General features: G+C 43.6%; 1 protein-coding gene across 11 annotated transcripts in view; it reads left to right on the top strand.

The window, feature by feature from the left end:
• The window catches only part of PHLDB2 (pleckstrin homology like domain family B member 2), a 241,536-nt gene that overhangs the window by 127,194 nt on the left and 88,576 nt on the right, over positions 1-25,766 (top strand). For 8 of the 11 annotated variants that reach the window (XM_037055380.1, XM_037055407.1, XM_037055361.1 and 5 more), the window contains one exon: positions 20,459-21,789. In XM_037055380.1, the coding sequence (XP_036911275.1) occupies positions 20,473-21,789 (1,317 nt within the window). In that variant the 5' untranslated portion in view covers positions 20,459-20,472. Of the gene's footprint in view, positions 1-2,382; positions 2,800-3,086; positions 3,161-14,533; positions 14,611-20,458; positions 21,790-25,766 lie in introns of those variants that run through there. The other 3 variants (XM_037055391.1, XM_037055370.1, XM_037055401.1) reach the window with 3 other exon arrangements.

The following is a 25,766-nucleotide window of genomic DNA, read 5'->3' as shown; positions in this document are numbered from 1 at the left end:
CTCTGGCACCTTGTTGACGTCTTCCACATCGGGTCAGCATGGCCTTACTTATGAAAGCTGGTGGAAACCATAACTAAACTCATCAGGAGTGAGACGGTTCACTGGATTTAGTCATTTAAAAAAGTTATAGTAAATTAATACTCTTTGAGTTTTTTCCGTTTATCTATCAAGTCTTGGAGTGTGGTTCACATAAAAATGAAAAAAAAAAGATCCCTACAGGAAGCCAAGCTTTCAAGGAGCTTGGCTATTTATAATAGTCAACAGATTTTTTAAAAAGGCAGTGAGAGGAGGCCAATGAGAATCAATTTTTTTTTGTCCAGTGATTGGGAATTATTCATAACACAGACATTTCCCCTGATACCATTCCTACTTAGGGAAGAGTTGGAGGGGAGCATATAAGAGCATGCATTTTGGAATCCTGCTGCCTGTGTTCAAATTCTGCCTTTACAGTACTGCTTCAGGAGCTGAGTCATCATTGACTTATCTGGCCTCAATTTTTTACTTAGAAAATGGGGACAATAAGAGTGTGTACCTTACAGGGTTGCTAGAAGGGTGAAACTAATTGATAGTGGAATCTATTTGAAAAAGTGTCAGGAGCTAGCTGAGTGAAGTGAGGGAAACTGAAGTTGAGGTCAGATCACGTGTGGTCCGAGCCATTCTATGTACTTCGGCTTTTGCTCTGATTGAGATGGGGACCCTTGCAATGTTTTGAGCAGGGAGTAGTGAGATGCCTTCAATGTTTTGAAAGAATCTCTCTGACTGCAGTGTTGGGAACAGCCTGCATGGGGGGCAAAGTATTAACAGAGCAGGGGTAATCAAAGTCAAGACATACAGGTTAGACCTGGGTGGTAGTAACAGTGGAAGTAGTAAGTGTTTCAGTGTCAAGTTTACAGTATTTTAAAAGTAGAGCCAAAAGGATTTTCTGATGGAATGGATTTGAATGGTAAGAGAGATAGAAAAGTCAAGGATGACACCAAGGTTGTAGGCCCAATAAGAGAAAGGCTTCAGTTACAACTGGGTGTTTGGGGAATGGAGGGAGGACTTTCAGGATCTCAGTTTTGAAAATGCTGAATGGGAGAGGACTAGCAGACACCTGAACCGGCAGCTGCCTGGAGCCTACAGTTCAGGGGAGGTGACCAGGCTGGAGGTAAATATGAAAGTCATCATCACATAGGTGGTATTTAGTGCCATGGAACAGGATGAGGTCACTACAGGAGTGAGTGTAGGCAGACAACACAGGCGTCCAGAGTCTGAACTTTGGGACTCTGCTTCTCAGAGTCTGGGGGAAGAGAAGGGACCAGCAAAGGGGACAGTGGGGTAGGATGAAAACCATGAAAATGTAGTGTCGTGGGAGTCAAATAAAATCGTTTTTGAGAGAAAAAGGTGTGTTAATTGCTACAAATAGCAATTAACCTCAAGTGAGGGGAGGACTGAGAAACCTTCAAATTGAGTAGTTTGATCTCCGTAAGATGATTTCTAGGGACACAGTAGAAGCAAAAGCCTGACCAGAGTAAATGAAAAGGGAGAAAACTTGGAATCAGTTTTTCTTAATGACACTTTAAAAGATTGCTGTGAACGAGCAAGAAAAAGGAAGTGGAGTTGAGAGAGTTTTTTTTTTTAATGGGAAAAATAACAGGATTTCATGATGATGGTGATGATGCAGTAAATGGGGAAACTGATGGTGTGGGAGAGCAGGGAGAACTGCTGGAGCACCTACCTCAGCGTTGGAATGATCCCAGCCTGTTCTGTGGGCCAGAGCCTGGGGAGGGAGGCGGGGGAAGTCCTATACACACCGAGCTATCTATAGGAGAACCTCTCCTGCGAATTAGAAGTCAGACTATTACTTGCAGAAATGAAAAGTGCATTAAATAAGCTATTTGTGGAGTACCTACGAGTGCCACTCACGGTGCCAGGTACGTTGCATGCTGCAAGTTTATTAGCCACCCTGCAGCATCAAGATCATTACAGAAGGAAATTGTCATAGGAGCTAAAACAAGTTGCCCAAAGCCATGCGGGTCTTAAGTCAGTGTGCAGTTCATTGTGCTCTTTCTGGCTCTTGTGAGTTCCATGAAGGGCCAATGGCCTTTATCTTTATAACCCCGCAAGGCTTGCGCATAACTTGGCAGAGGTTCACATTCCCACAAACCATGGTCTGAGGACCACCCTGGGTCCAATGGGTTGCCTTCCTTAGAAGCACCCATTGAAAGATATTCACATCAACGTTGTTTTTGTTGGTTACAGCGATTCAGGAAAATACATTGGAAAAAATATAGAAACTTTCAAGAGAAATAACTGAAAAAATTTGCATAATAAAAATCCTTAGCCCTTAGCAGAGGGACTTGGCAAAGCTGCTTTTCTGACGCAGCAGGTACCTGCCCGCGGGCGAACTGCCGAGAGGAGGTGTGGCCACCTGGAGTTTCCCTGTAGAAACCCCGAGGTCCGCTGAGGAAATCATTACCAGGGATGAGTACCTTCCCGCCCTTCTTCCAGCTCATTTGGAAAAAAAAAAAAAAAAGATTGCCACAAAATCCGTAGTGCGCTGCGGTAAACGAGGCTTTGTGCAGCCTGTTGATGGGGCGCACAGCCAGACGCAGTCAGCAGCAGTAGGGTCCCAACCGCAAACTTCCCAGGAGTTTCCTTGCTCCAAGTTCCTCCGGTGCCGCTGTAACGAAGAGACTGGAGGCGCAAGGGGTGCGGAGCCCACCATTGCGGCCTGAGGGGGACCGCACTAAGTGGCTTGGAGCGCGGAGGTCGCGTTGCGTCCTTTGGTGCCTGCATCCAGCAGCGCCCCCGCACCAGGTAAGGAGGGGGCGGCGGCCAGCTGGGAAAAGGTGGCCGCGGGTGCTCCGCGCGTCCGGCCGCTTCGGTAGGGCGTTGCTTCCCCCGCCGCCGAGTTGGTTGCCGCCGGTTGCGCGGCCGAGGGCTGGGAGTGGAGAGGAGGCAGTGGCCGCCTGGGCCGGGGAGGGGCGCGCTGACTGCGCACCGCGAGTTCGGAGTAGCTGCGCGGCTGCGGCTGGGGCTGCGGCTGGGGCTTCAGCGGGGCGGGATCCCAGGGCCGAGGAGAGGGAGGGAGGGAGGAGGGCGGGCGGGCGGGGACTGGGGCCAGGCGAGCGGGTGGCGGGGCCCTTGGAGAGAGGCGGCTCGCAGGAAAGATGAGGCGGTGAGTGGGCGCCGGGATGGAGTTTCTTTGCTTCTCTTGTAGACCGTAGGGACAAAAGCCCAGGCTGTGGGTTAGCGGAGGCCGGCCCGTGCTGCTTTGGAGGGGCCCGAACCCGGGGGACCTCCGGTTGCGAGGATCCTGGGAAGGTACTGTCGGGGTAAAGGAGACCCTCCCAGAATGACTGTAGGGTAGAGGCGGAATTTGGGGCGACCCGGGGCAACTTTTGCCGAGAACTTTGGGATACCCGAGAGAGGCATGGGGATCGTTGGGATATAGCTGCTTTGTCCCTGTGGGCAGAGGAAGAAGGTCCGCTGCTGTGTGGGGCGCGGGATTCAGAGAAGGTCCACCCCCAACTCCCCAAAATACGCGGCTAACTACGCTTCTGGTTCCACTTTGTTTCAAGAGTGGGGCTCACGAGTTCGAGCCGCGCAAAGCCTCCGATTCTGATTTGGCCTTGGATGCCCCCGAAAGTTTATGGGAGGGCTATCTTCACACTCCTAAAGATAGCGGCTGGACGCGATGGGGAATTTTTGAACCCGTTTCACCCGCGCTCGGCACGCGGACGCGCTGCTTTAAAGGTTGGCTGGTACATTTAATAACTTAACTCTAGCAGTCGTCATTTATTAAAGCGCCCACGACCTGGCTAACTCCGGCCACTGCCAGGAAATTAAAAGACTGACAAGCTGTCCCTTCCTGGGCTGGGGTTTCCCGTTTGAAAGAGTTTCGGAAGTCGAACTTACTTTCCGCGCCTCCCCCATCCACCTTTCGCCTCTAGAGAGAGAGAGAGAGCTGCGCCCGTAGCCTTTTAAGTTGGTAGACTTCCCTGAGACTGGGATCCTCGCGGCTGGCCCTGCCCTCATCCCTAGAAGTCCCTGCAGCTCCGAATTAGCTCTCTAGAGTTCTACAACGCACAGCTAGTGTTAGCCAGACGCAGCTGGAAGTGGAACCAGGAGTCGAGGCAGAAAAACGCGGAGTCCTTTTAGTGTAAATATTTGTTAGCTAATTTCCCTTCCTTGTATGAGTGGATAAGGTAAAGATACTTATTTTCAACTATAGGACTTCTTACTTTGTTTACCTTAACGTAGGCGTTTGAGATATTTCTCTGAGATCCAGACATCTGGATTCAGCTGGGGAGGTCTAAATTAAGGTCACAGTTTTAAAGGGTTAAAGTTTTGCCCGGAGAGCACTTGAATTCTTGGTTTCTGGTAGGATAGCAACAGAGCAGTTGAATTCGGGATAAATAAACCTTTGGAATTGCCCACAATTTTAACAGAATGGCTGCATCACTGATACTGTTCCCCTCGATTGTGTAAATGTTTGAATAAAGAGCTAAGGTTCTTTGAAAAGTAACAGTTGTGTCTGTTCATGATTCTCTTTTCCTAGGCTTAGTTATTTTTTAAAAATTGGGGGTTTTTTTGCCTTACATATTTAATCAGAAACTTAAACATGCAATTAAGAAACTCTGAAGTCTCCAAAAACATTTATGACTGGAGTTTCCTTTAACAGCAAAGGAGGGTTGAGTTTTTGCTCTTGGTTAACTGGCGTAGCCTTCACCTCCCGGGACCCAGAGGTTTGCACATCCTAGCCTTTCTCACAAATGGAAAAATGAGATGTTTGGTTAAGAGTAGCCGTCATTTCATTCAATTTGCAGGCTTCAGTCTTTCAGGCAGCTGGCAGCTGCTGCTCTTTTGGCTGTGGACAGGCTGTAGGGGGTGTCTCTTGGGTGCCTGTTTGAAGTGGGGGAAGAGAAGATACTCCCGGAGAAGGGGCTAAGAGCTTGCTGACTCCTGTCTTAAGGAGTCCAGACAAAGCTGGAACTCTTTAGCAATCATTTTAGTTGCCGGCTTTTGAGAGAGAGAGAGGGAGAGAGAGAGGGAGAGGGGGAGAGAGAGAGAGAGAGAGAAGGAAAAAAGCCAAGTAATTAAACCAACCACTGGTACTCGTTATTTTCTTCAAAGCCCTGTTTTGAGGTCTGTAAGCAAGGGTTGATTCTGGAGTGCACTAGAGAAGTTACTGTGAAAATCGTGATTCCTTTTAAATACTTCAAATAAAAGAGCAGTTGAAGTTACAAGTTTGGGTGTTAATTCTGAGTTATTTGCAGAGAGGCTGTGCTCTGAATGACTTGGGAAGACTGTGGTTTTGTACATCTTCCAAGAGGAATGCACAAGCTTTATAAATCTGATGACTGTTAGGTCTTGCTGTACTTTACTTATTAACTGTGTAAATGTCACCCACTTGAAACAAACAAACAACAATAAAAAACTAAGTGATGTGCTTTATTTTAATAAAGCCCTGGTATACATTATAGCAGTTCTCAATGGAGAGGGGGAATGATTTCACCGCCCCCCACCCAGGGTATTGGCCAATATCTGGAGACATTTTTGGTTCTCCCAACAGGGGGGTAGGGAACAGCCGCACCTGACAACTGGCTTCTAGTAGGACAAGGCCTCAGAGGCTGTGTACTGTCCTACAGTGCACAGAACACACAGAATTATCCAGCCCCGACTCTTCACTGGAGTATTACCTCACGGGCCTTTGTTAACAAGATTAGGGATTTTAATCTAATTGGGATTCCCCAAGAAACCAATTGTGTCCCTGCTCAACAAAGAGATCATGTCATAGAGCATTTTTGTCTGCAGCAGATTTCTTTTGCCCTCGGCATTAAGAGGCTTATTAATATACCATAGAGTTGAAGGGACCTCTTGTGTTCACTGAGGTCTTTTAATGCACTTAAAATAACAGAATTTTGGAGTGTTACTACACAAGAGCTCCAGAGCTCACTGAGTTCCACTTCTTCATTTTGTAGGTGTAATGGCTGAGTTGCTCAGAGATTAATGACTCGTAGATCTCAAGTGAGTTAGTGGTAGACATCATCGTAGGCAGAGCCCAGGGTTAGAGAATTTAGAAAATGATATTCAGGTAGATGTGGTTTGAAAAAAAACTGGCCCTGGCCCTTGGTGAGAGTTTAGAGGTACCGTTCTCCGTGAGGAAAGAAACGCTCTGGGAAGGGAAGAGTGGTATTAGCTGTTGTGGCTGTGGGTCTGTCAGCCCCAGGAAGGGGACAGTTCCGCTGTGTGACCTGTGACACTCCACATCTGATGCCTGCACCATCCTTCCCGTGGCAAAGGGGGCGACAGATGGTGCCACAGACGTGGCAGATGCTGCTTTTGAATCCAGGTACAAAGCAGGACATTGTAGATTTTCTGTCCCTCCCTGCCTTGTGGGCTAAGAGTAGAGTGTGTGAATGGACAGGGCTGTCTTAGACAGAAGGGGGAATGAGAAGGGCCTCCGGAGTGTGGAGTTTAAAAAGACACCTGATGTGGGTGCTTGAAATATCAGGGTGGGGGTGGGGGAGCACTTCGTAAAGTATGTGATTGTGTAGCCACTATGCTGTACACCTGAAACTAATACAGAATAGTATTGCAAGTAGATCACAATATAAAAGTAAAATAAACATTTTTCTTTCGGAGAAAGTAATGTGCATTGGGGCCATTGTAGGGGAAATTTATAAGTGGCTGAGTGGATATCTAGGATAAGTGTGGATGCACAGAACTTGGGTCAGGAATCTGAAGACGGTTCAAGCTCAGCTATTCTTTGGGTAAGTAGGACAAAACAATTCTTGGGGTAAAAGGAACCTCACCAGTTCTCTCGTTGGAATGCTTTGCCCACGATCCCCGCAGCTGGCTGCAGAGGGCAGCACCTGCAGGCCCGCTCTTCTGGCTGCGGTTCCGCTGCACTTGGTCTTACCCCGCCATAGCACCGTTCCTTCCATTGGCTGCACGGGGAAGAAAGTGGCGGTTCTATAAAGTTTTCCTTAATTTCTTAGGATAGTTTAAAAAGCACAGTAACTGTGCATGGCTCTGTTTATGATGATCAGAAACTCTGATCATCACGAGTTTCTGATGATCAGAAAAGTTGCGCTGTGCACGCACACGCGGCCTAAGGACTTGCGAACATGTGTGCCCCCCCTGTTTACAGGACTGCAGGGAACCACGGGGCCTGTGGTTGTGGATTTCAGTTCAGCGTGCTAAGTGGTCCCGCCACAGTCGTTAGAATCCTCAGGTCTGGGAGGTTCCAGCAATATGGGAGAATTTTTTAGTATGCCTTTCTTGGAAGAGGTCATAGCTCTGAACTGTGCTGAGGTAGGTTCTTATCGTTTTGACAACTAGCCAGTGGGTGCACCTCAAAGCCAAGTGCACAGCGGTATATTTAGAAATGATTATCAAGTGGTGACTCTTTAAAGAGGTCTTGTTACCTTTTTTTCCCCAAATGATAGAAGACATGAGTTGATTTTTAAAGGAAAAAATTGTTGGATGAAAATATTTATTGGCATTTGATGAATGTGACGTTTATGAAAGTGAATAAAATAAAAAAGAGCTGAGATTTTCAAATCCCTTAAAAATAAATATTTGTCCCTGGCTGGTGTAGCTCAGTGGATTGAGCATGGGCCTGCGAACCAAGGGAGTGAGGTTCCATTCCCAGTCAGGGCACATGTCTGGGTTGCAGGCCGGTTCCCAGCAGGGGACGCACAAGGAGCAACCACACATTGATATTTCTCTCCCTCTCTCCTTTCCTTCCTCTCTAAAGATAAATAAATAAAATCTTTAAAAAAATAAATATTTCTAAGTCAGACAGAGTGTGTCCCTGTCACCAAGGAATTCCAATCTTCTGGGGTTAATTTGCACACAGTTGTTTTCATGATTTTTAGGGGTATTTCTTAGGTGCTCATAAACACCTTTGTGCATTATGTGCTTTCAAGGCAAGATTGTTAGAGATCGTAGCTGGTGGTCAGTAAGAGAAACCCAACTATAAAACTCTGTTGAGGGGCAGGGGGGAAACTAGGGGTTGGACATACTTGTATACAGAGAAACAGATAAATAAGCTAGAGAGTAACAGGCTAAGTTATATGGAGAAGTTTTTGAGAGGTTTTTACAAGAGATAATTTTTTGGTTTAGTGTGTGAAGGTTGATTTACCATAGGAACTGCTTCCCCTTTCTTTACAAATTAAGGGGGAAAAGAAGTTTCTTTGTGTTAATATGTAATATTGTTAACTTCAAGCAATGTCGGCCTTTTTCCTAAGACTGTGCTAACTCTAGAGTTCGTTAGAAATTGGAGTTATCTCAGAATATTTTATTGGCACGTTGCACACGACTTCTCTAGATGGCAGTGTGCTTATGGAATTATTAGCATCTGGAATAGCAACAAAGCTAAAGGTTACAAGATTTTTCCTAGATATGTTTCTTGACCACTGTATTGCCCAGACGAGGGCAGGTAAAAGCGAAGGAAAGCCAGCTCCCGTGTCCTGTTGACCCGCTCCCGCTCAGCCTGAATAACGCTTCAGAGCAAGCAGGTACTCGGAGGGGACTAGAAAATGATGTCTGGCTGCCACACTGCTTACGTCATGGCAGAAGTAGGTTTCAAAACAGCTTAAGATTTATTAAGGAAATCGCAAGCCATGGGGATCCAGGCAAAATATTTCTCATACATCCTGCTCAGTCAAATGCCCGTGCTGTGTTGCATTATCATAACCCTGACCAGGCCTTTTCCCACTCTGATATGCTGAAACAATTTACCATGCCCTTGGAGTGCCACGGGCAACCGCGTCAACTGTGAAATCTTTTCCCAGTTAGGGAGCTGCCGCCTTATCACTAAAACATGTTTCTGTGCTGCGGTCATTTCCATTTCCTGCCTTGTGTAACTGGCACTCTCTGTTGTTTAACCAGTATGGATGGGAGTCTAGAAAGTTGGCGCAGAAGGAACATCTAGTTCATTCTTACCTTTTAAAATACGTGCCAACTTCTGCTAAAACAAGGTGAAGACGGGTGAGGTGACAGCTCCTGCTTTAGTGTCTGTTGGTCATTTTGGCAGAACCAGGACCAGGATGGGTCACCCGACTCATGTTCCAGGCAGCCTGTCCAGTGTCCTTTGTGCTAGAATGTCCATTACAATAAAAATAACATCCCGATATAACCATTTCCTGTCTTAGGTCTTCAGACCGGACATAAAAAGACAAAGCATCGATTAAATTTAATTTAGTCAGTTGTTTATTGATCTCTGCTGGTTCAAGCCCTTCCCCTTTTTTTCCTAAGCAAAATAAATAGTTCAAAGGTAGGTGGCAGGAAAAGAAAAAATTAAGTGTCTTGTAACACCCACCTTGCATATCCAACTATTAAGTAATGGAGAGATAGTATCCTTATTGTTTTGGGGTTTTTTTGTTTGTTTACTTTATAGTATTTTTGAAATCCATTCAGTTAGTTTTTGAGTTGAAGGGGAAGGGCATGACCCTGAAGACATGGCCAGATGGTGTTTGTTTCATTGCTCCTGAGCCCACTCGTGCCCTATTTCCAGTTCACAAAGATTGGGTGAGGGAATGGGGAATGCAGCCTGTTTGGGTTCGGGGAATGTTCCCTTAATAAAAGGTGACTCTTGAGAGTGTATTTTGATCAGTAGTGTGACATGGGGACAGGAGGTGGAAAGAGAATTTGCTCCCACAGACTCAGCTTCCAATTCAAGCCGGTGGTGGTGGCCTCAGGGTCAGGAGAGAACATCTCTATTCCCATGTGACCCAGGGCTCAGTTCTTTTCTTTCTTGCAATTGACTTTGAGCTTGAAGGTTGCTTTTTCCGGGAGGACTCCTCTGCTTCAGAAGTGAATCTGAAGTGCCGGGTGCACAGATACTAAGACCTCCAGTGCAGTTACTTCAGGACTCGCCACTCCATGGGCTTCAGCCTTGCAGTGGTGATCCCGTAATAGAGGGTGTCTTCCTGGTCTGCTCTCAGAATCACCTTCACCCGGGGATGAAGTGTACCAGTAATGAGGAATAAGAAATGTCTGGAAACGTTAGGTTTATTTGGGAACATTTTAGAAATCTTTATCTTGAACTACAGTTGTTTTAGGATTGTGTAAAGAACCCTGAAGATAGGGGTCTGTAATTTCCACCCTATAGAATTTTCCCACTTTGAGAGAAGCACTAACATAATTTAGGAATCTAAAAAATATGTCAGTCTCTGTCTTAACACAAATTTGTAAGAAGTGTGCATATGTTTTAATGCTTTTTGAGGCTGACATTCTTCAAGATATGGCAGGTTTGGTGGTTTTTGTGAATACTGTTTTACATGTTAACTTTCTGAAGAGATGGTTTTTATTTGGGCACATGTACGTGGTGAAATTTAGTTACTCACCTAGCACTTCCTTTTAAGTGTCCTAAATATAATGAATGGCTTGATACTTGTAATCTGGACTATGCATTTCTTTCAAATTTCTCCCAGGTACTTAAAAAATAATCAGTTTTTTGGAACTTAATTCAAGAGGGTCAGTGTTTCATACTTAAAAAAAAATCAGCAAGGAGTCACTGATAAGACCCCGTCCTTCGTCAAGTGAGCTGCTATAATTTTTAAGCCAGTTTCCATGTCTTTTTATTCATTTTGATTTTCAGAATGCATACACCGTTTACTTTTAAGTATTTTATTAGGGAATACTTTCAACATACACAGAAGTTAAAAGAATGATACAGTGAAATCCAATTTGCCCATCATTCAGCTTCAACAATTATCTTGTTTTACTTCTCCCCAAAACATGGATTGTTATCCAGAAAATTCCAAACACCATAGGATTTCATTTGTAAGTAATTTACAGTGTAAATCTAAGAGATTATGATTTAAAAAAAATAAAACTATATCATTATCACACCTTAAAAACCAGTCATCAACAATGACATCTATTTTCTAGTTAGTGCATAGATTATCTGATCATCTCATACATTTTTTGAAATCAGTGGATTGTCCAAAACAGGATCCAAACAAGGCCTATATATTGCATTTAATTGGTACATCTTCAGAGTCTCTTTTAATCTAGAACAGTCCCTTTTTCCCCTTGTTTTTGATGTTTTTCCTGTCATTTGCTGGTGGAGACATTTTTCTATAGACTTGTCCAGAGTGTAGATTCCAAGCATCTTTGTGAAGTTGTTTAATCCATTTTTCTGTCCCTTGTATTTTATGTTATAGTAGACAGCATACTTAATTTGAGAATTTTCCAACCATTTCATTGTGTTGAACTTAATTTATAATGTATATGTAAATACTTATTGAATTAATACCGTCTACTCTTGAAGTATTACTAGCTGCTTTAATGATCATAGAAACACAAATGTGACTCTAATCGGTAAAAGTCTTGTCTTAATTATTTAGGTGAGTGGCAGGAATTTTGCAAGTGGGAAGGGAATTTGAATGACCCAGATGTTTTTTGAGTTGCTCCTGCTTTCTGCCCTCCCTCCCCAGTCTTGCTCACTGACTAAAGAGCGTTAGTACAGGAAGCATGCACCCACATTTTTTGGAGGGTATAGCAGGGCTGTCCAGCCTTTTGGAGTCTGTGGGCCACACTGGAAGAAGAAAAGTTGTCTTCGGCCATGCATTAGATGCGTGTGACACGTAATAACAAAAAAATCTCATGGTGTTTTAAGTACATTTACAATTTTGTGTTGGGCCGAATTCACAACCATGATGGCCTGCTTGTGGCCCGTGGGCCACAGGTTGGTCATCCCTGCAAAGAATACTTTAAAGTTTATACAAACATGATGTATTCAAGGGACAAGCAGAACTTTCAAAAATCCCTGTAGTTGATGTTTTACCCTCTTCACTGAGAGTTCTCTAAGATTCTTAAGAATTCTTAATATGAAACCGTCTAGACTTATTTAATAGTAGCCTCTGATAACTGGAGGTAAAGATCCTCATTTGATATTAGTTTCTGTACACCAGAAACTAATATAAAATAGTGTTGAATGTCAACTGTAATTGAAAAATAAAAAAAATTATAAAAGGTCACAAAATATAAAAATGTACAAAGTTCAAGGAATGTTAATTCATTTTTAAAGTAAATTATAAAACTGAAAAAAAGATCCTCATTTGAAATATTACTGTTGGTTATGATTACTTTTAGGAACCTTTGAATACCACCTGGAATGATTTTTCTTTTTGACAAAGCTTAGACTTCAGTACAGGTAGAGATGAAAGAAGAGCATGGTAGTGTGTGGTTGGACTCCTTTATTGTGATAGGAACAAACTGAAACTTTTTTTTCCCTTTTTTCCCTCACTTCTTCCCTCTGCATTAATGTTCTCCTTATTCCCCGTCACTCACTGCTTCCTTTTGTGCTCCTGTCATCCTGGTAGCATCATCGGATACTGTGCCTTTCTTAATGGTTTGCCTTACCTCTTCTTTTACATGTTTTCAGAATGTAATAAAGCAGAGGTTCAAAAGCAAACACCAAAGAAAATGAAGAAACTTGTGTAATCCAGTCTCCTGAGACTCATTTTATGGTTATTGTGGTCCCCATGTCCCCACTCCATCCCTGCTCTGCTGTGCGTCATCACTGGACAATCCTGGCGAGCTCTGAGGATGCCTCACATTGCCTAGGTCCTGAAGAGCTGTCTCTGGCAGTCGCAAAAAGCCTGTGTGTGTTTTAGATTGCTGTGGGCGTGTGGGCAGTGTGTGTGTATGTCTACTACACACAGTAAGATTTGCAGCCTCCTGTTGTAATAGGCTCAACCTACAAGCATAGAACAACTTATTATCCTGCTATTAAAATACATCATTTCTGTAGAACTGCTTTTTGAGACATGAAAATGGCTTCCTTGGAGATAATCAACCTACCTATGAGTCTCTAGTGGATAATAAGTATTTTGTTCAAATGGGCAGGTCTTTAAATGAGAAAGAAGTTGGTACAAAGGGAAAGGAGTGGATTTAATTTGCAGCTATGTTTAGTTGCAAAAAGAATAGTAAGAGTACTATACTGACTAACAGCTTTTTTTTCCCTGCCCTGGGATATAAAATCTTGAGTGTGGAGGAAGCGTTAAAGGAACAGAGTTTAGGAATTGCCGATGAGTGAGTGGGAGAGGATGAAGTTCTGTGGAGAGGAACATGGGGATGATGGAAGATGCCGGTGTAGGGATGCTTGCAGAAACTGTGGGGAGGTGATATGTGAAAGGAAGGAGAGAGGATCTGGAAACATCTGTGGGGAGGTAGTGTTTGCCAGTGGGTGTGGGGCTTTGTGGAGGGGTGAGGCTTGTTTGCAGAGATGGGGGAGGCTGAGAAGGATTTAGTGGTAAAAGGAAATATTTGTGAAGAAGGAAAGTAAGTTTGCAAAGGGACAGTTGGAAGGACGGGGTTTCACTCCCGGTGGTGCCTGGATAATGCAGGGTAGGGAAAATAGGCTGCGTTTGGGTTTCTGAAATGAGAACATTGCTAGAGAAGCAAGTGGTTCTTCCTGGAGTTTCCAATTCGCCCCCTTCTTCACCATGTTTTCGTGTGGGGATTAGTGAGAAAAGAGGGAGGTTTCTTTAGGTTAGTCGCTCTCCATGCTTAAGTTTGAAGTGAGGGGCTGAAATAGACTTTTTGGTTATTACCTTTTAGTCCTCTAAAAGCTTTCTTTCAGCCCCCATCTGTTGCCGTTGGTCTCCACAGGAATACCTGCCGCGTTTATGTAAAGAATGACACTGCTTCAGAGGAGCTGTTCTAAGCTGGTTTCTGAATTCAATTACATGTCATCAGTACGTGCTTTATTTATAACATCGCTGAGCATAAACATCGGTGCTGAAAGAGACCAGCCTGTGGACCACCAGTGTTCTGGGAGAGCTTTGAACAGCAGGCAGCAGTCACTGTCTGTGACAAATACTCCCCCAGAGCCAGCACCTCGGCTCCCGGGGCCCTTTGTGTAGGACAAAGGTGGAGAAGCAAACTTTGTTATAAAACATTTTTAACCTAATGCTTCCTGATTTTTTGTTTGAGGTTACTTTTTCCTGAACTTACTTCTCATCTATATCCCTGCTTTCCCCCAGAAATATAAAATGATTTCCATTTTCCAATCACTTGTTTTTGCAGTTTTCCTTTCATTAATTCCTGCTCTTTTAGGTGATCTGAGAAGTGTCTGTGCACTGTGACGTAAAATGACAAGTAACTTGTGTGATTCAGGACTCTCCAAACTGTCCTAGTATAAATTACCTGGAAAACTGCATTTATATAGGCCAGACTAAGTCTCTCGCCTCCAGCGCAACACAACACAACACAACACAGCACAGCACAACACAACACAACACAGCAAACACTTCTTTAATTTTTTTAAAACTTGGCTCCTGGGCATGGTCTCACAGCCTTGAGACCACATCACTACCGCTGTAGCACTCACAGTGCGGTAACTTCACTGTTGGCAACACAGTTTGAAGGGGATCAGCTTCACTGAGATGTTATTTGATACAAACAGAGCTGGAGGACTATATATTTAAAAAAGAATGCCAGAATTGAGCCAAAGAGAAAGGAATCTACCAAGACACTTTTGAACATGATCCTTGAGATTAAGTTATCAAGTGATCTTTTTCTTCTCTAGGAAAAAAGTAGTGGACTGTCTGTGGTGTCTCACTGAGGTCTCTTCTTGATTCCTGCCACGTTCTAGTTGACCAGGAGGTAATGTGCGTTTCAGGTGACAGAATAACGAGAGGTCTGAGGGGATTAAATTTATGGCTTGGAAAGTAAGTCCAAACGTTTCAGCACTTCAGCTTCTTTCCTGTTTAGACTCCCCAGTGTTGTCTTTTCTCTCACGTGGGCACCAGATGCCTTCTCCAGGCCCTTTCCGTGGCTATGCATGTGCAGCCATTGCAGCCCATGGGACTGTTATGCTTCCACAGTAACATGATGCAGTGGTTTTATAATTTCCCGGAGACTTCTTTGTTTACATAAAATATACGTGGAACCCAAAATAAACACAAGAGTGTAGAAACCTGGGAGTCCTCCTCGCCTCCTCTCTTACACATGTGAACACAGACCTCCCCTGCACGGCGGGGTGGGTGGCTCTTGTTTGTCACTTGGGCAACACCTGTGGTGTTCTTCTCACCCTCCACCTCGCTTCTTCCTTCGCTTCCTAACCGCCCACTGCAGTCTCTGATGGCTGGTGTCTGTCTGCAGCGCTCCCTCCTCGCTGGAGAGTTAAACCCAAACTCTTCCATCATGTTCTCTACCCTCCTGCCTCTCTTCTTGTCCACACCTTCACCCTCATTCAGGGCAGGTTACTGGTTACTGTTTCACACATAAGAATGTCCAAACTTGTAGAGAATATTTATAAAAAGTTACTTGAGCCAAACAGGATTTGCTGGGAAACAAGACCTCAGCATACTGAAAAAACAACAACAATGCTTCCTAGAATGGCAGTTTGCATTTCAAAAGTGTGTTAACCTAAATGCATAGGAGCATTGGACAGGGCTTGCTTAAGGCAAAGATGAACCTTTTACTAAAGAGATTACATGCTTGGAGCGTGAGCATGACCATGCACCATGACCTGCCCAGCTAGGAATTTATGATCAGATCACCCTGTGGGGTTCGTTTCCATAGAACCCCCTTTCAGTCCAGACTGTTCTATATTCTCTTATCCTCTCCCCATTTCTAGACCTCTACTCAGGTGGTCTCACAGGCAACAAAAAGAGTACTCCAGAAATGGGGATGGAGAGAGGTATCAACAGCCATTCTTGTCACTCCTTGGGTCAGAAATGCCACCTGTGTGGCAGATTGTCCACCTTCCGAGTTGCGCTGATTTATGGGAGTGAGAGATGGCAGGCCAAGATGAGTACACATAAGCACTCAGCTATGGCGGGTCAACTAAACTATAGGAAAAGGAATGAGTGCCACATGTGTACTTAATGATGAGTCTTTAAATGTATAAATTTTTATATAGCTTTAACAGACCCCATAAGGTTGAACTGAAAACCTGGGGTGTCAAACGTGACTATGCCTTTAAATATTTTCTGGAATGTCCTTCCATCCAAATCATCTGTAACTTTTTCCTACAAACATGTGTGGTGGAGCAGTGTTTGCGGGGCTGCTTCTCAGATGTGGCTTATTGTTTGCAAATGTCCCGCTACTCTCTCCCTGGAGGATACAGACCAGATCTTCCAGCCAATGTCATTTTGAATATTTTGGTATTATATTTTGACTGGCCAACAAAACTTCTTTAGTAATTAATTTCTATTTTTATAAGACTGTTTGTGAGGTGGAGGGCGAACCAAGGGTTGCCTCCTGCAGGGTAGTGAGGTACTCTGCAGTTTATTGGCCCCGATAAAAAGGGAATAGTTGGGTAATATTTCATTTAGGTTGATTAAGTATCATTAGCAACGGCAAACAGGTTGAAATATATTAATGCATTTTACCCAAAATGACATCAGTACCTTATATTTCTGAGTCAAAAATTAAACTTTCAAGTATCCGTTTGGACATGAGGTGTGAAACCCTTCAACTCTGTCCTGTGAGGGTAAAAATTTAACACACAAAGTTTGGGCTTCTGCTTAGCTTTGACTTCCATTTAGTAACATCTGCTCTGCCTTGCTTTCTGGATTGCTGTGTCTGTACATTGTGGGAATAACTTTTCTATCTTAGTTCTGTTTCTCATTTTTTATACATTACCTTAAAACCAAAGTCTTCCCCACTGGCCTCAATTCTCTTTTTGTTTATTCTAACACCTTCCTTATGGGTTTCCTTTTGTATCCTTGTCTAAAATATTCTAAATTGTTGGAGGATGCTGTCCGATTTGAGTCACTCTGAGGGCAGGTGTCTGCCTTGAAGCCCGGACAGCAGGTCTTATGCAGTGGCAGAGGAGGGGAAGGGGTAACTATGGGAGGGAAATACATGATTATTAAATACAGTTTATCCCAAGAGAGTTACATCTTTGATTTTTAAGGAGCGTGATATGGAGAATAACTGACTTTTTTTTGCTACAGAGTTTTTCATCAGAGACAGGAGATTTGCTGGATGCACCAGTAATTTGGCCTGAAATGTGCTTGGGATTTAGTTTGTAGCCTTAAAACCGTAACATTTCAAGTGTGGACGTGGCTTTATGCTACCATTGGATAATAGCCATCAGACTCCTGTTCTTTCAGTAGGACTTAAGTTCATTGTCATTTCTTTCCCCCAGACTACCACTCTGACAGGGTTAGCCTCCCTTCATGCCTCTTCACTAGTTTGTCAGTTCAGTCCTCCACTGAGGTATGTGTGGACCACACTGTTAGAGCATTTGTTCAGACGCGTGTCTTCCCCTTTGGACTGTAAAGGCAGAACAGGGCATCTTTGACCACATCCTTTCCAGTGCCTGGCTCACGGCCTGGTGTGTGCAGGCACTTAATGAGGATTAACACCTTCTCACTAAGGACTCCCAAGTCTCTGGGGCTTACAGCAATCGAGGGTTGGCAAGGGCCCCGTCCTCCTTGGAGAGTGTGGCCTCAGCAAGCCTTCACAGACGTGGATGTGTGCAGGAGGGTGGAAATGGCGACTCATGCTCCAGTTCTTGACAGTTCAGCTTGGAACCGACATGTCACTTTCATATTTGATTGCTCAAAGCAAGGGACACAGCCACATCTAATGCATGGGGCTGAGGAAGAGCAACACGGCTGTGCTTCTGGAAGGAGGAGAGCAGGGATATTAGTGGGCAACGTTCATGCCTGCATACCAGTATCTGATATGTGGTAGGTACTAAACACCTACTTGATGAAGTGCCTAAAACTACCTGTTGAGATTAATTTTTTTCTATACAATAAGCAGAATGATATGAAATCATAAAATACCCTGGTAAGTACATTTTTTAAAAATGAGGATACCAATATTATTGTCTAAGGAATGTTCAGCGAACATCTGGAGACTTAAAAATAAACACTGTGTTTATACTATTCCTATTGGGAATGGTGTTGTATTTGATTTTGTGGTTTTTCAGATGTGTAAAATATAAAAAGGATAAATTGTAATAATTAACGTTTTTGTCTGAGCCATTTAGAAGAGTTCAGAAGATTTGTCAAAGTCTTCAAATATTTGCATATTAAGTTAGTCTAGTCAAAAGTTCTTTAAAATAAACTTTTTTTGGAAGAGCTAATACTTGGCTCAAAAATTGGTTAGGAGCTTAGGTAAAATACGTCTAATTAACCTGAAAGTGAAGTATGGCTGTAGGTTGTATTTTCCTATTTTACAATAAGCAGATTATTTTTTCTGATTGTTAAAGTAACCCAAATGCATTGTTTAAACTGTGGAAAATAGAAACTGCTAGGAGAAAGGTGAATTAAAAATCACCACCTAGATAAAACCACTGCTACCTTTTTGGCATGCTTCCAGTCCATGGTTATTCCTGTTGTAGGAGAAGAGGCATGTAGACAAGGCAGTAGAAGATACTGGCCTGTGTAGGGAGGCAGCAGTGCAAATGGTAAGAAAGGATCCGATGAGAATATGTCTTAAGGACAGTGTGGATAGGATTTGTTGATAAATGAAATGAGGAAGGACATGATAGAGGATAGAAGAGTTACTGAAGGAGGGAATTCCTGAACTCCCTCCTAATAAATAAGGCTGTAATATCCTCATTATGCACCACCTATTTTCTTGTTTCCTCCGTTCAAAGATATGTAGCTTCAGGGAATTGGCCAAAGTTTGCTGGGACTGCAAACCCACCAGAGATGAAGATAGTTGGGAGTAGAAGGGACCGAGCCTAGAGGTCATTTAGGTTTCCGTCCAGGGGGCGGTGGTGAGACAAGTCTCACAGGAGGCGGCTCTTGCTCTCTAGGTCTGAACGGGAGTAGTGGACAGGAGAGGGGCGTTTGTCTCTGGGGCAGAGATGGTGCTGCTCCTGAGGAATGAAAGGCCTGGCGAGAGCCCAGTGCAGGGCCAGATTACAGCTGGAATTTGAAGTGGGAGGCAATTCTAAAGGAGAATTCCTTTTTTGAGGACATTTCAAAAGATAATTATGCTTTTATCCATTGGGGCAGGGCTTTCGGTTGGGAGATAAGGAACCCAAGGCGGAGCTTGTTGGGGGGAAGCTGCAGCTTTATAGGGTGCTGTATATAATACTGCATCTGTTGCCAGGATTTAAGCAGCCAGGCTGCTTCTTAGTCCCACTCTGTGGACAAAAAGCAGTTCCTTATTAGGCTGTCCTGAATTTGCCTGCGAAGTCTATGAGTCTGAGCAGGCAAGACGAAGTTCCTTGATCTGGGCCTGGGAGGGAGTGGGAAAGGCTGTGATTGAAATTGAAACCTTGGCTTTTGAGTGTCTCACCTATGGGACAGGGGGAGCCAGGTGAGGGTGGAGATAAGAGAGAACTGTGAGACATTACCCTCTTCCTTCATCTTGTGGCCAGGCTACAGAAACAAGCACATTCTGAAATTGATTACCAGCCATAAGGGACACTGTTTAGGTGGAGACCAGAGATGTGATAACTAGTGTCTGAGGGGCTTGAGGAGTCGGAGGAGCGTCCTCACCGTGCCTGAGTTCCATGGGAATGTCTGCTTTCACTCTGATGATGATCTAAAGGAAATCTTTTTCTCAGTGAGACTCCTAAGCCTCCTCATTTGCAGTGATACTTTGTAATTCAAATATAGTTTCATAGACTAGAGTAAACCTTTAGTTTCTTCAGTTAATGTTGTTCAAGCTAGAGCCCAAAAATATTTGTATGGATGCATACATTTTCAGAGAAATTGTAATCGTGGAAGATAGAATCCTAATCTGAGTCTTGAGGAATGGGTGGGTTCGAACAGGTGCAAAAGATGGAGAAGGTGCTTCTGAGAGAGAAGGGAGTTAGAATCAAGGATGAGCGTGGTGCATGCACTTGGGGTACCCAGGAACTCGAAGGATATGTCAGTTTCAGGTTTAAAAGACCCCAATCCACCCTATCGCTGATAGGGCAGTAATTTGGGGAACACTCTTTTCTCTATTACCCACCTTTGCCTGGTGGTTGCAGGAGCTGTAAGGAGTCTTTTTTGTGGAGAAGGTTCGTTGCAACCTTTCTTAAAGAGCCCTCTTCTAACCTTGATGTTTTTGGTCAGAGCCTCACATAACATGTTCCTTCTCTGCCAGAGTGTGAACTTTGTTTCCTCAGGACTTGGCTTTTGCGCAGTTGATGGTTCTAGCAGAGACGTCTAAAGGAAGGCCCATCGCATGGGTGTTTGCGAGGTGCTCAGGAAGCGGGTGGTCCGCCCAGGACTAGGACACTATGGGGAAATGTTCTTTTTTTATGTGCCAGCCCAACCTCTCACCCATGGTTAGGGATTTGTTCCTCTCGAATATCACTGGTGTTCTCTTGAATTATTTTTTCTTTTGAACAAAAATATTCCACATCCGTGGCCTTCCTGGTCCCTCGTTTTGCAGTACACTTTCCTCAGGTTCATTATCAAAAGAGACCGCGTTTGCTGATGACATTAAGGCGGGCTGCAAGGCTGTTTGTTCCGATGTGGACTGACCAGTGCTGGGTCTTTCTAAATCTCCTTTAAGTCAAACTTTCCCTTTTTTTCCTTTACAGATTCCAGCAACATTATGGCCGAGCATAGCCACGTGCAACAACAGCATGGCAGTTTAGAGGCAAGCTTTGCGTCAAATTCCCTGGAGAACGATTCCCAAAACAGGATGGAGAGCCTGAGCTCAAAGAAATATTCTTCCAGCCTGAGATTTAAAGCCAACGGAGACTATTCTGGTTCCTATTTAACCCTCTCACAGCCTGTGCCTGCGAAGAGAAGCCCTTCCCCTTTGGGAACCAGTGTCAGAAGTAGCCCCTCCTTGGCCAAAATCCAGGGAAGCAAGCCATTCTCTTGTGATGGAAGTGACAAAAACATCGCCGTGAAGCCTCCCGCTCCTTTACGCAGCCCTTCGCCCTCCCTCGGCGGCTATGCCCGTGGGAAAGCGGACTTCGATCATTACTCTGGCCGGGACAGTGAGAGGTCCTTGAGGCTATCCGAGAAGCCTCCCTATTCCAAACATAGCTCAAGGAATAAATCACACGACAATGTGTACTTTCTCGGGGGCCCGGAAAGCCGAAAGGCGTCCGGCTCGCTTCTGGCCATGTGGAATGGAAGCTCCCCCGGTGACACGGGCCCCTCCCCCATCAGCAGATCAGGGGCAGCGAGCATGCCTTCAAGTCCAAAGCAAGCCAGAAAAATGAGCATCCAGGACTACCTGGTGCTTCCGCCCAAGTCGACCAGACACAGGGAGCCTGAAAACGTCAGTTCAAGAACTAGGAAGTATTCGGGCAGCAGCCTGAGTCACATGGGAGCCTACAGCCGATCGCTCCCCAGGTTGCACAAGGCCGCGGAGAGCCAGCTGAAGCCTCTCAGTTTGCCCCCAAGAAACTCTCTGGGCAATTCCAAACGGACAAAATTGGGGGAAAAAGATCTACCTCGTAGCGTAATAGACAATGACAATTACCTGAATTTTTCTTCTTTGAGCTCAGGGGCTTTACCCTACAAAACCTCTGTGTCCGAGGGCAGTCCTTATGTAAGTTCCACACTCAGTGTCCCTGGCAGTCCGCGCATGGCTCGGAAGATGCTTCTGGCCTCCACTTCCTCCGGTACCTCTGATGACCTTGATAAGGCTTCCTACTCGGGAACCAGCTCAAGCCACTCATTTCCTCCCATAGAGCCGGACAGAGTGTTTACGGCCAGGAGGAACTTCTCTTGTGGATCTGTGGAGCTGGATGATGCAGAAATGGAGAGCCTCAGACAGGCCTCAGGAACTCCCCAGCCCGTCCTTCGGGAACGGAAAAGCAGCATTAGTTCCATTTCAGGACGCGACGACCTGATGGATTATCACCGGCGGCAAAGGGAGGAGAGACTCAGGGAGCAGGAGATGGAGCGATTGGTAATCAGCCTACTTGACCTCACTGTTTCCTTGAACAGATTCTTGGGAGACAAACTCCAAGGATTTATGTGGGCACGTAGAATTTCCTTGGGCACCAGCCACTGCTGTCCCTTCCTAGAATTTCACTGCTGTCTCTCCTCTTCCCAGATCACTGTTTTTAGTTACCTGTGGATATTTGGTAGATAGGCTACATTTGCCCTAAGTTACGTTAAGTTGCTCTTTAGAATTCTCGCAGGCATAAATTCTTGAGAAACCTAACAAAGGTAGTTGTGAATTTTACTGAATTTCTTAGGTCTTACGAACTTCTTCTTTAAAGGCTGTGAGGAAACGCCAGCCTATATTATGCATATCATCACACTTGCGTGTACACGGTGTGATAGAAATGGTTGGTGACACTACAGTGCATCGAGATCTAGGCAGGACTCTGTAGGAAGGTGTCTGGAAAAGGGAAAGTTTGCCTACATGGTGCCCAACCTCTTTTCTGCACTGTACACCCCACACGTGCCTCTGGCGCCCTGCAGCCGTGGCTCTCAGTACCCACGGTGACTCCCAACTGCACACACTCAAATTGTTTGACTCGCTTTCTCTGAGTCCAATGGATTTACTCTTGTTGTGGAAAATACTGAAAATAATGGTAAAGGAAGGAACATTCCTTGAGAGTTTCATAATGGATGGAGAGAAACTACTACATCTTTTTGCTCTCTTTTCTTTAAAACATAAAGGGTTTTTTTTTTATTATTTATAGGGTGAATAGCTGTCAGAGGTTATTTTGATTCATTAATGATGAATTACGTATCTCTTTAATGAGGGAAGAGGCAGGATGGTAGAACTGGTTTACAAAGGTATAGAAGTATCAAAAATATTTTAGTTACTAAAAGAAAATATGCTGGAATAAGATTTTGGAATCATATATCAGACTAGTTATAATGCCCTACAGGGCAGTTCAGTTGTAACCTTTGGATTAATTATAGTGAACAAAAACTATTGGCATCTATACAGGAAACATTTGTTTCACATTTTAGCAAAAGAACCATTTGCATTACTTAGATGTGATATGTTAATGTCTGTTCTTATAGAATTTCCAAATATCTTAGTATGTGATAGTGAATAAAAACAAATGCGTGTATCTCCTTAGAGAGCCATTCCTTGGGTGGGTCTGTTAGATGATGCTCAGATATACAGTTTCCTTCGTTATCATAATCTCCAGAGATTTTTCATGGTCACAAAAGGCATTGGATTTGGGCTTGAGTCATTGGCATAAGTCTAGAAGAGTTTTTTAAATGTAATCATCATTGTATTTTTCCATTACCATTGAGTCCCCTTACACCCCCCTCCCCCAAGCAGTCACCACGCTGTTGTCCATGCCCAGGAGCCCTTTTCCTTTTTGCTCAATCAGAGGGAAGTTTTGATTAACATATGAAAGCCATATTGTATATGGACAGCAAACCTAGCTCTATACTGTGCTGAACAACTATTATTTATGAAGCCAGAGAATTAACTTCTCTATCTAATCATTTATTAAAGAACCTAGGAGAGCATTTCAGTGGTGTCCATCACTCCAGAAATCTTCCTTAAATGCTCTTCTTTACACTTTTATTCCAGGGCTATGAAACCAATCCCAAAATTCCTTGCAGCTGGGTTTCACCTTTAGCATTTATAAGTGTTGGTGAATTTCTCTTTCCTCTGGTGTCCCCACATCTGCTAAGGTTCCTCGCAGTGGAGAAGTGACTTTCCTTACTGCCCCTAGAGCTGGTGTCTTGTCAGCTGCCTATAGGTCTTAATGCAGCTTCTTGGAAGAGCATTATGGGTACTGGTTCCAGTTATTTTCCTTAATAATGGGCTTGTCATGGCTGATGAAATGAGGCTATTTTTAAGGATGACACTCTAGGGTTGGCCTCTGCTGCGTGGTGTGTTTGTCTGATTACATCCCAGTAAAACCGAGGACAGATTATTCTTGAGCCTCTGCAAGGAATGTTACTGCCATTAAAAAGTACAGTGTTTTAGGGAAAATATTTCTCCCTGAAATCTGAGGGAACAAGAAGGACCAGCTACCATTAAAAGAATGTTTCATTTAGTTTGCAAAATCATAGTCAACTAAATTGAAGGTTAGAGGTAGATCGAAATGAGTGCTCAAGGGTTTTCCCATCAGAAAACAGAACATTGAAAATAATACCCATAATTTTCCAAAACACATATTTACATTTAGAAATTAGATTTCCTATGTCAGTTCCACTGGTTCTGTGTAGTTAATTCTTATTCCTCTGCATCTTGGGGCATTAATTTAATTATGTGAAAGCCTCTATTTCTGGACTAAGAGAAGCCCTGAAAATCTGATTTAGCTGTTTCTGTTACTGAAACTGTCTCATCCTTTACTTGTCTTTACTAGAAGCTCAAGAGCTTCTACCTGTAAGTCTGTTCTTTGAACTATTAAGAATGAAGAGTACCTGATAAAGTTCTATCCATGAGGCTCTGAGACTGTCTTTGTTTGAGGAGCATTTTAGTCTATAGCTTAAGCAGAGCCTTTAGGGAAGCATGAGAGAACAGCAGAGACTACTGGTGAGGTTTAGAATACGTGGCCATGGTTCATCCTTGGCAGATTTAACAAATATCAGCAAGAAGGAGAGTTAAAAATCTTCTATCAGGGCATAAGATGTTGATCTTTTTTAGTCAGTGTTTCCCCTGAGGGTAAAAACCAGAGGATGAGGACATTGGCAAATATCCAAGATCTTTCTATAAGTATGTGATCTCTGAGCTTATTTGTATTATATTTTTAAGTCCTCACCCAAGACTATGCTTATTGATTTTAGAGAGAGAGGAGTGGGGAGTGAGAAAGAGAAAGAGGAAACATCAATATAGAGAGAAACATTGATCAGTTGCCTCCCGTATGCAGCCCAATCAGTGATCGAACCTGCAACCTAGGTATGTGCCCTGACCAGGATGGAACCTGCAACCTCTTGGTGTCCTGGACTAAAGTCCAACCAACCGAGCCACCCAGCCAGGGCATGTATAACAGCATTTTACCTGTACGAAATTAGCCTGGGAAAGGTTGACCATCTCATTTGATTTGAGCAGTCTTCCTATGCAATTCCTGACAATGTTGACCTATTTGTAAATAAGGGGCATAGCAAGCAAACCTAATTATCTCTGGCATTTTGGGGGGTTAGATTAAGGAATAAATCTTTGTGACTGCCCAAGGGTCCTCTGGGAAAATTTAAAGATAATTCAGATATGAAAGGTATCTGGGGAAATTTTTTTTTCTAAATTTAAGGTTTGATCTTGGGAAGGCAGAATCAAATCTTAACCAGTTGTCTGTGCAGTTTGGTTACCTCATAATTAAGTGGCAGTAAGTTATTTTATAAAAAAAACAAGAAATCTTAAGTCATCTAGAAATGAGAAACTTTTTTGTCATTTTAAATATGCACGGATACATCCCAGTTAGCATAATGCACACACCAAAGTTACCCTTGTGAGATTCTGAAAGTTTGCATTTCTGGGAAGATTACACACAAAAAATACACTTTTACTGCCTTTTGTAAGCATAGGCTGATTTCTCCAAGATCAGTGTGTCATTTCCATAGAGATAACTGCGTTTTAGTTTTGCATTAATTGGGCCCTTGTGGTGCGTGTCATTTTTTTAAGAAATAATTAGTTCATAAATAATTACCAAAGCTTTATAAACTTTGCCAAAATTTTAACATTTTGTTGTGTCTTTATAGACGTAACTCTTTGCAGGTATTATAAAACAAGTCAAATAAAGCTCCATTTCTGCAAACCTATACTTTTTAAATCTTCATCAACTTTTGTTCTTCATGGTTTTCTTTCACATATTGGGACAACCAGACACTTTAAGACAGAGGTACTTAAAGAGACTAGAAATTGTGTTTAAGCTGTTGCATCATAGAACATAATTACTATTGATATAAAAAGGTTGGTTATGATTATAATTTTATTTAGTTGAGTACAAGTTTTATATTTTT

Source organism: Sturnira hondurensis, unplaced genomic scaffold (assembly GCF_014824575.4).
Source record: "Sturnira hondurensis isolate 20B ecotype Veracruz unplaced genomic scaffold, ASM1482457v3 Scaffold0000880, whole genome shotgun sequence".
Lineage (NCBI taxonomy): Eukaryota > Metazoa > Chordata > Mammalia > Chiroptera > Phyllostomidae > Sturnira > Sturnira hondurensis.
The sequence above is the reverse complement of the archived record's forward strand: the minus strand, read 5'-3'. Positions and strand labels throughout refer to the sequence as shown.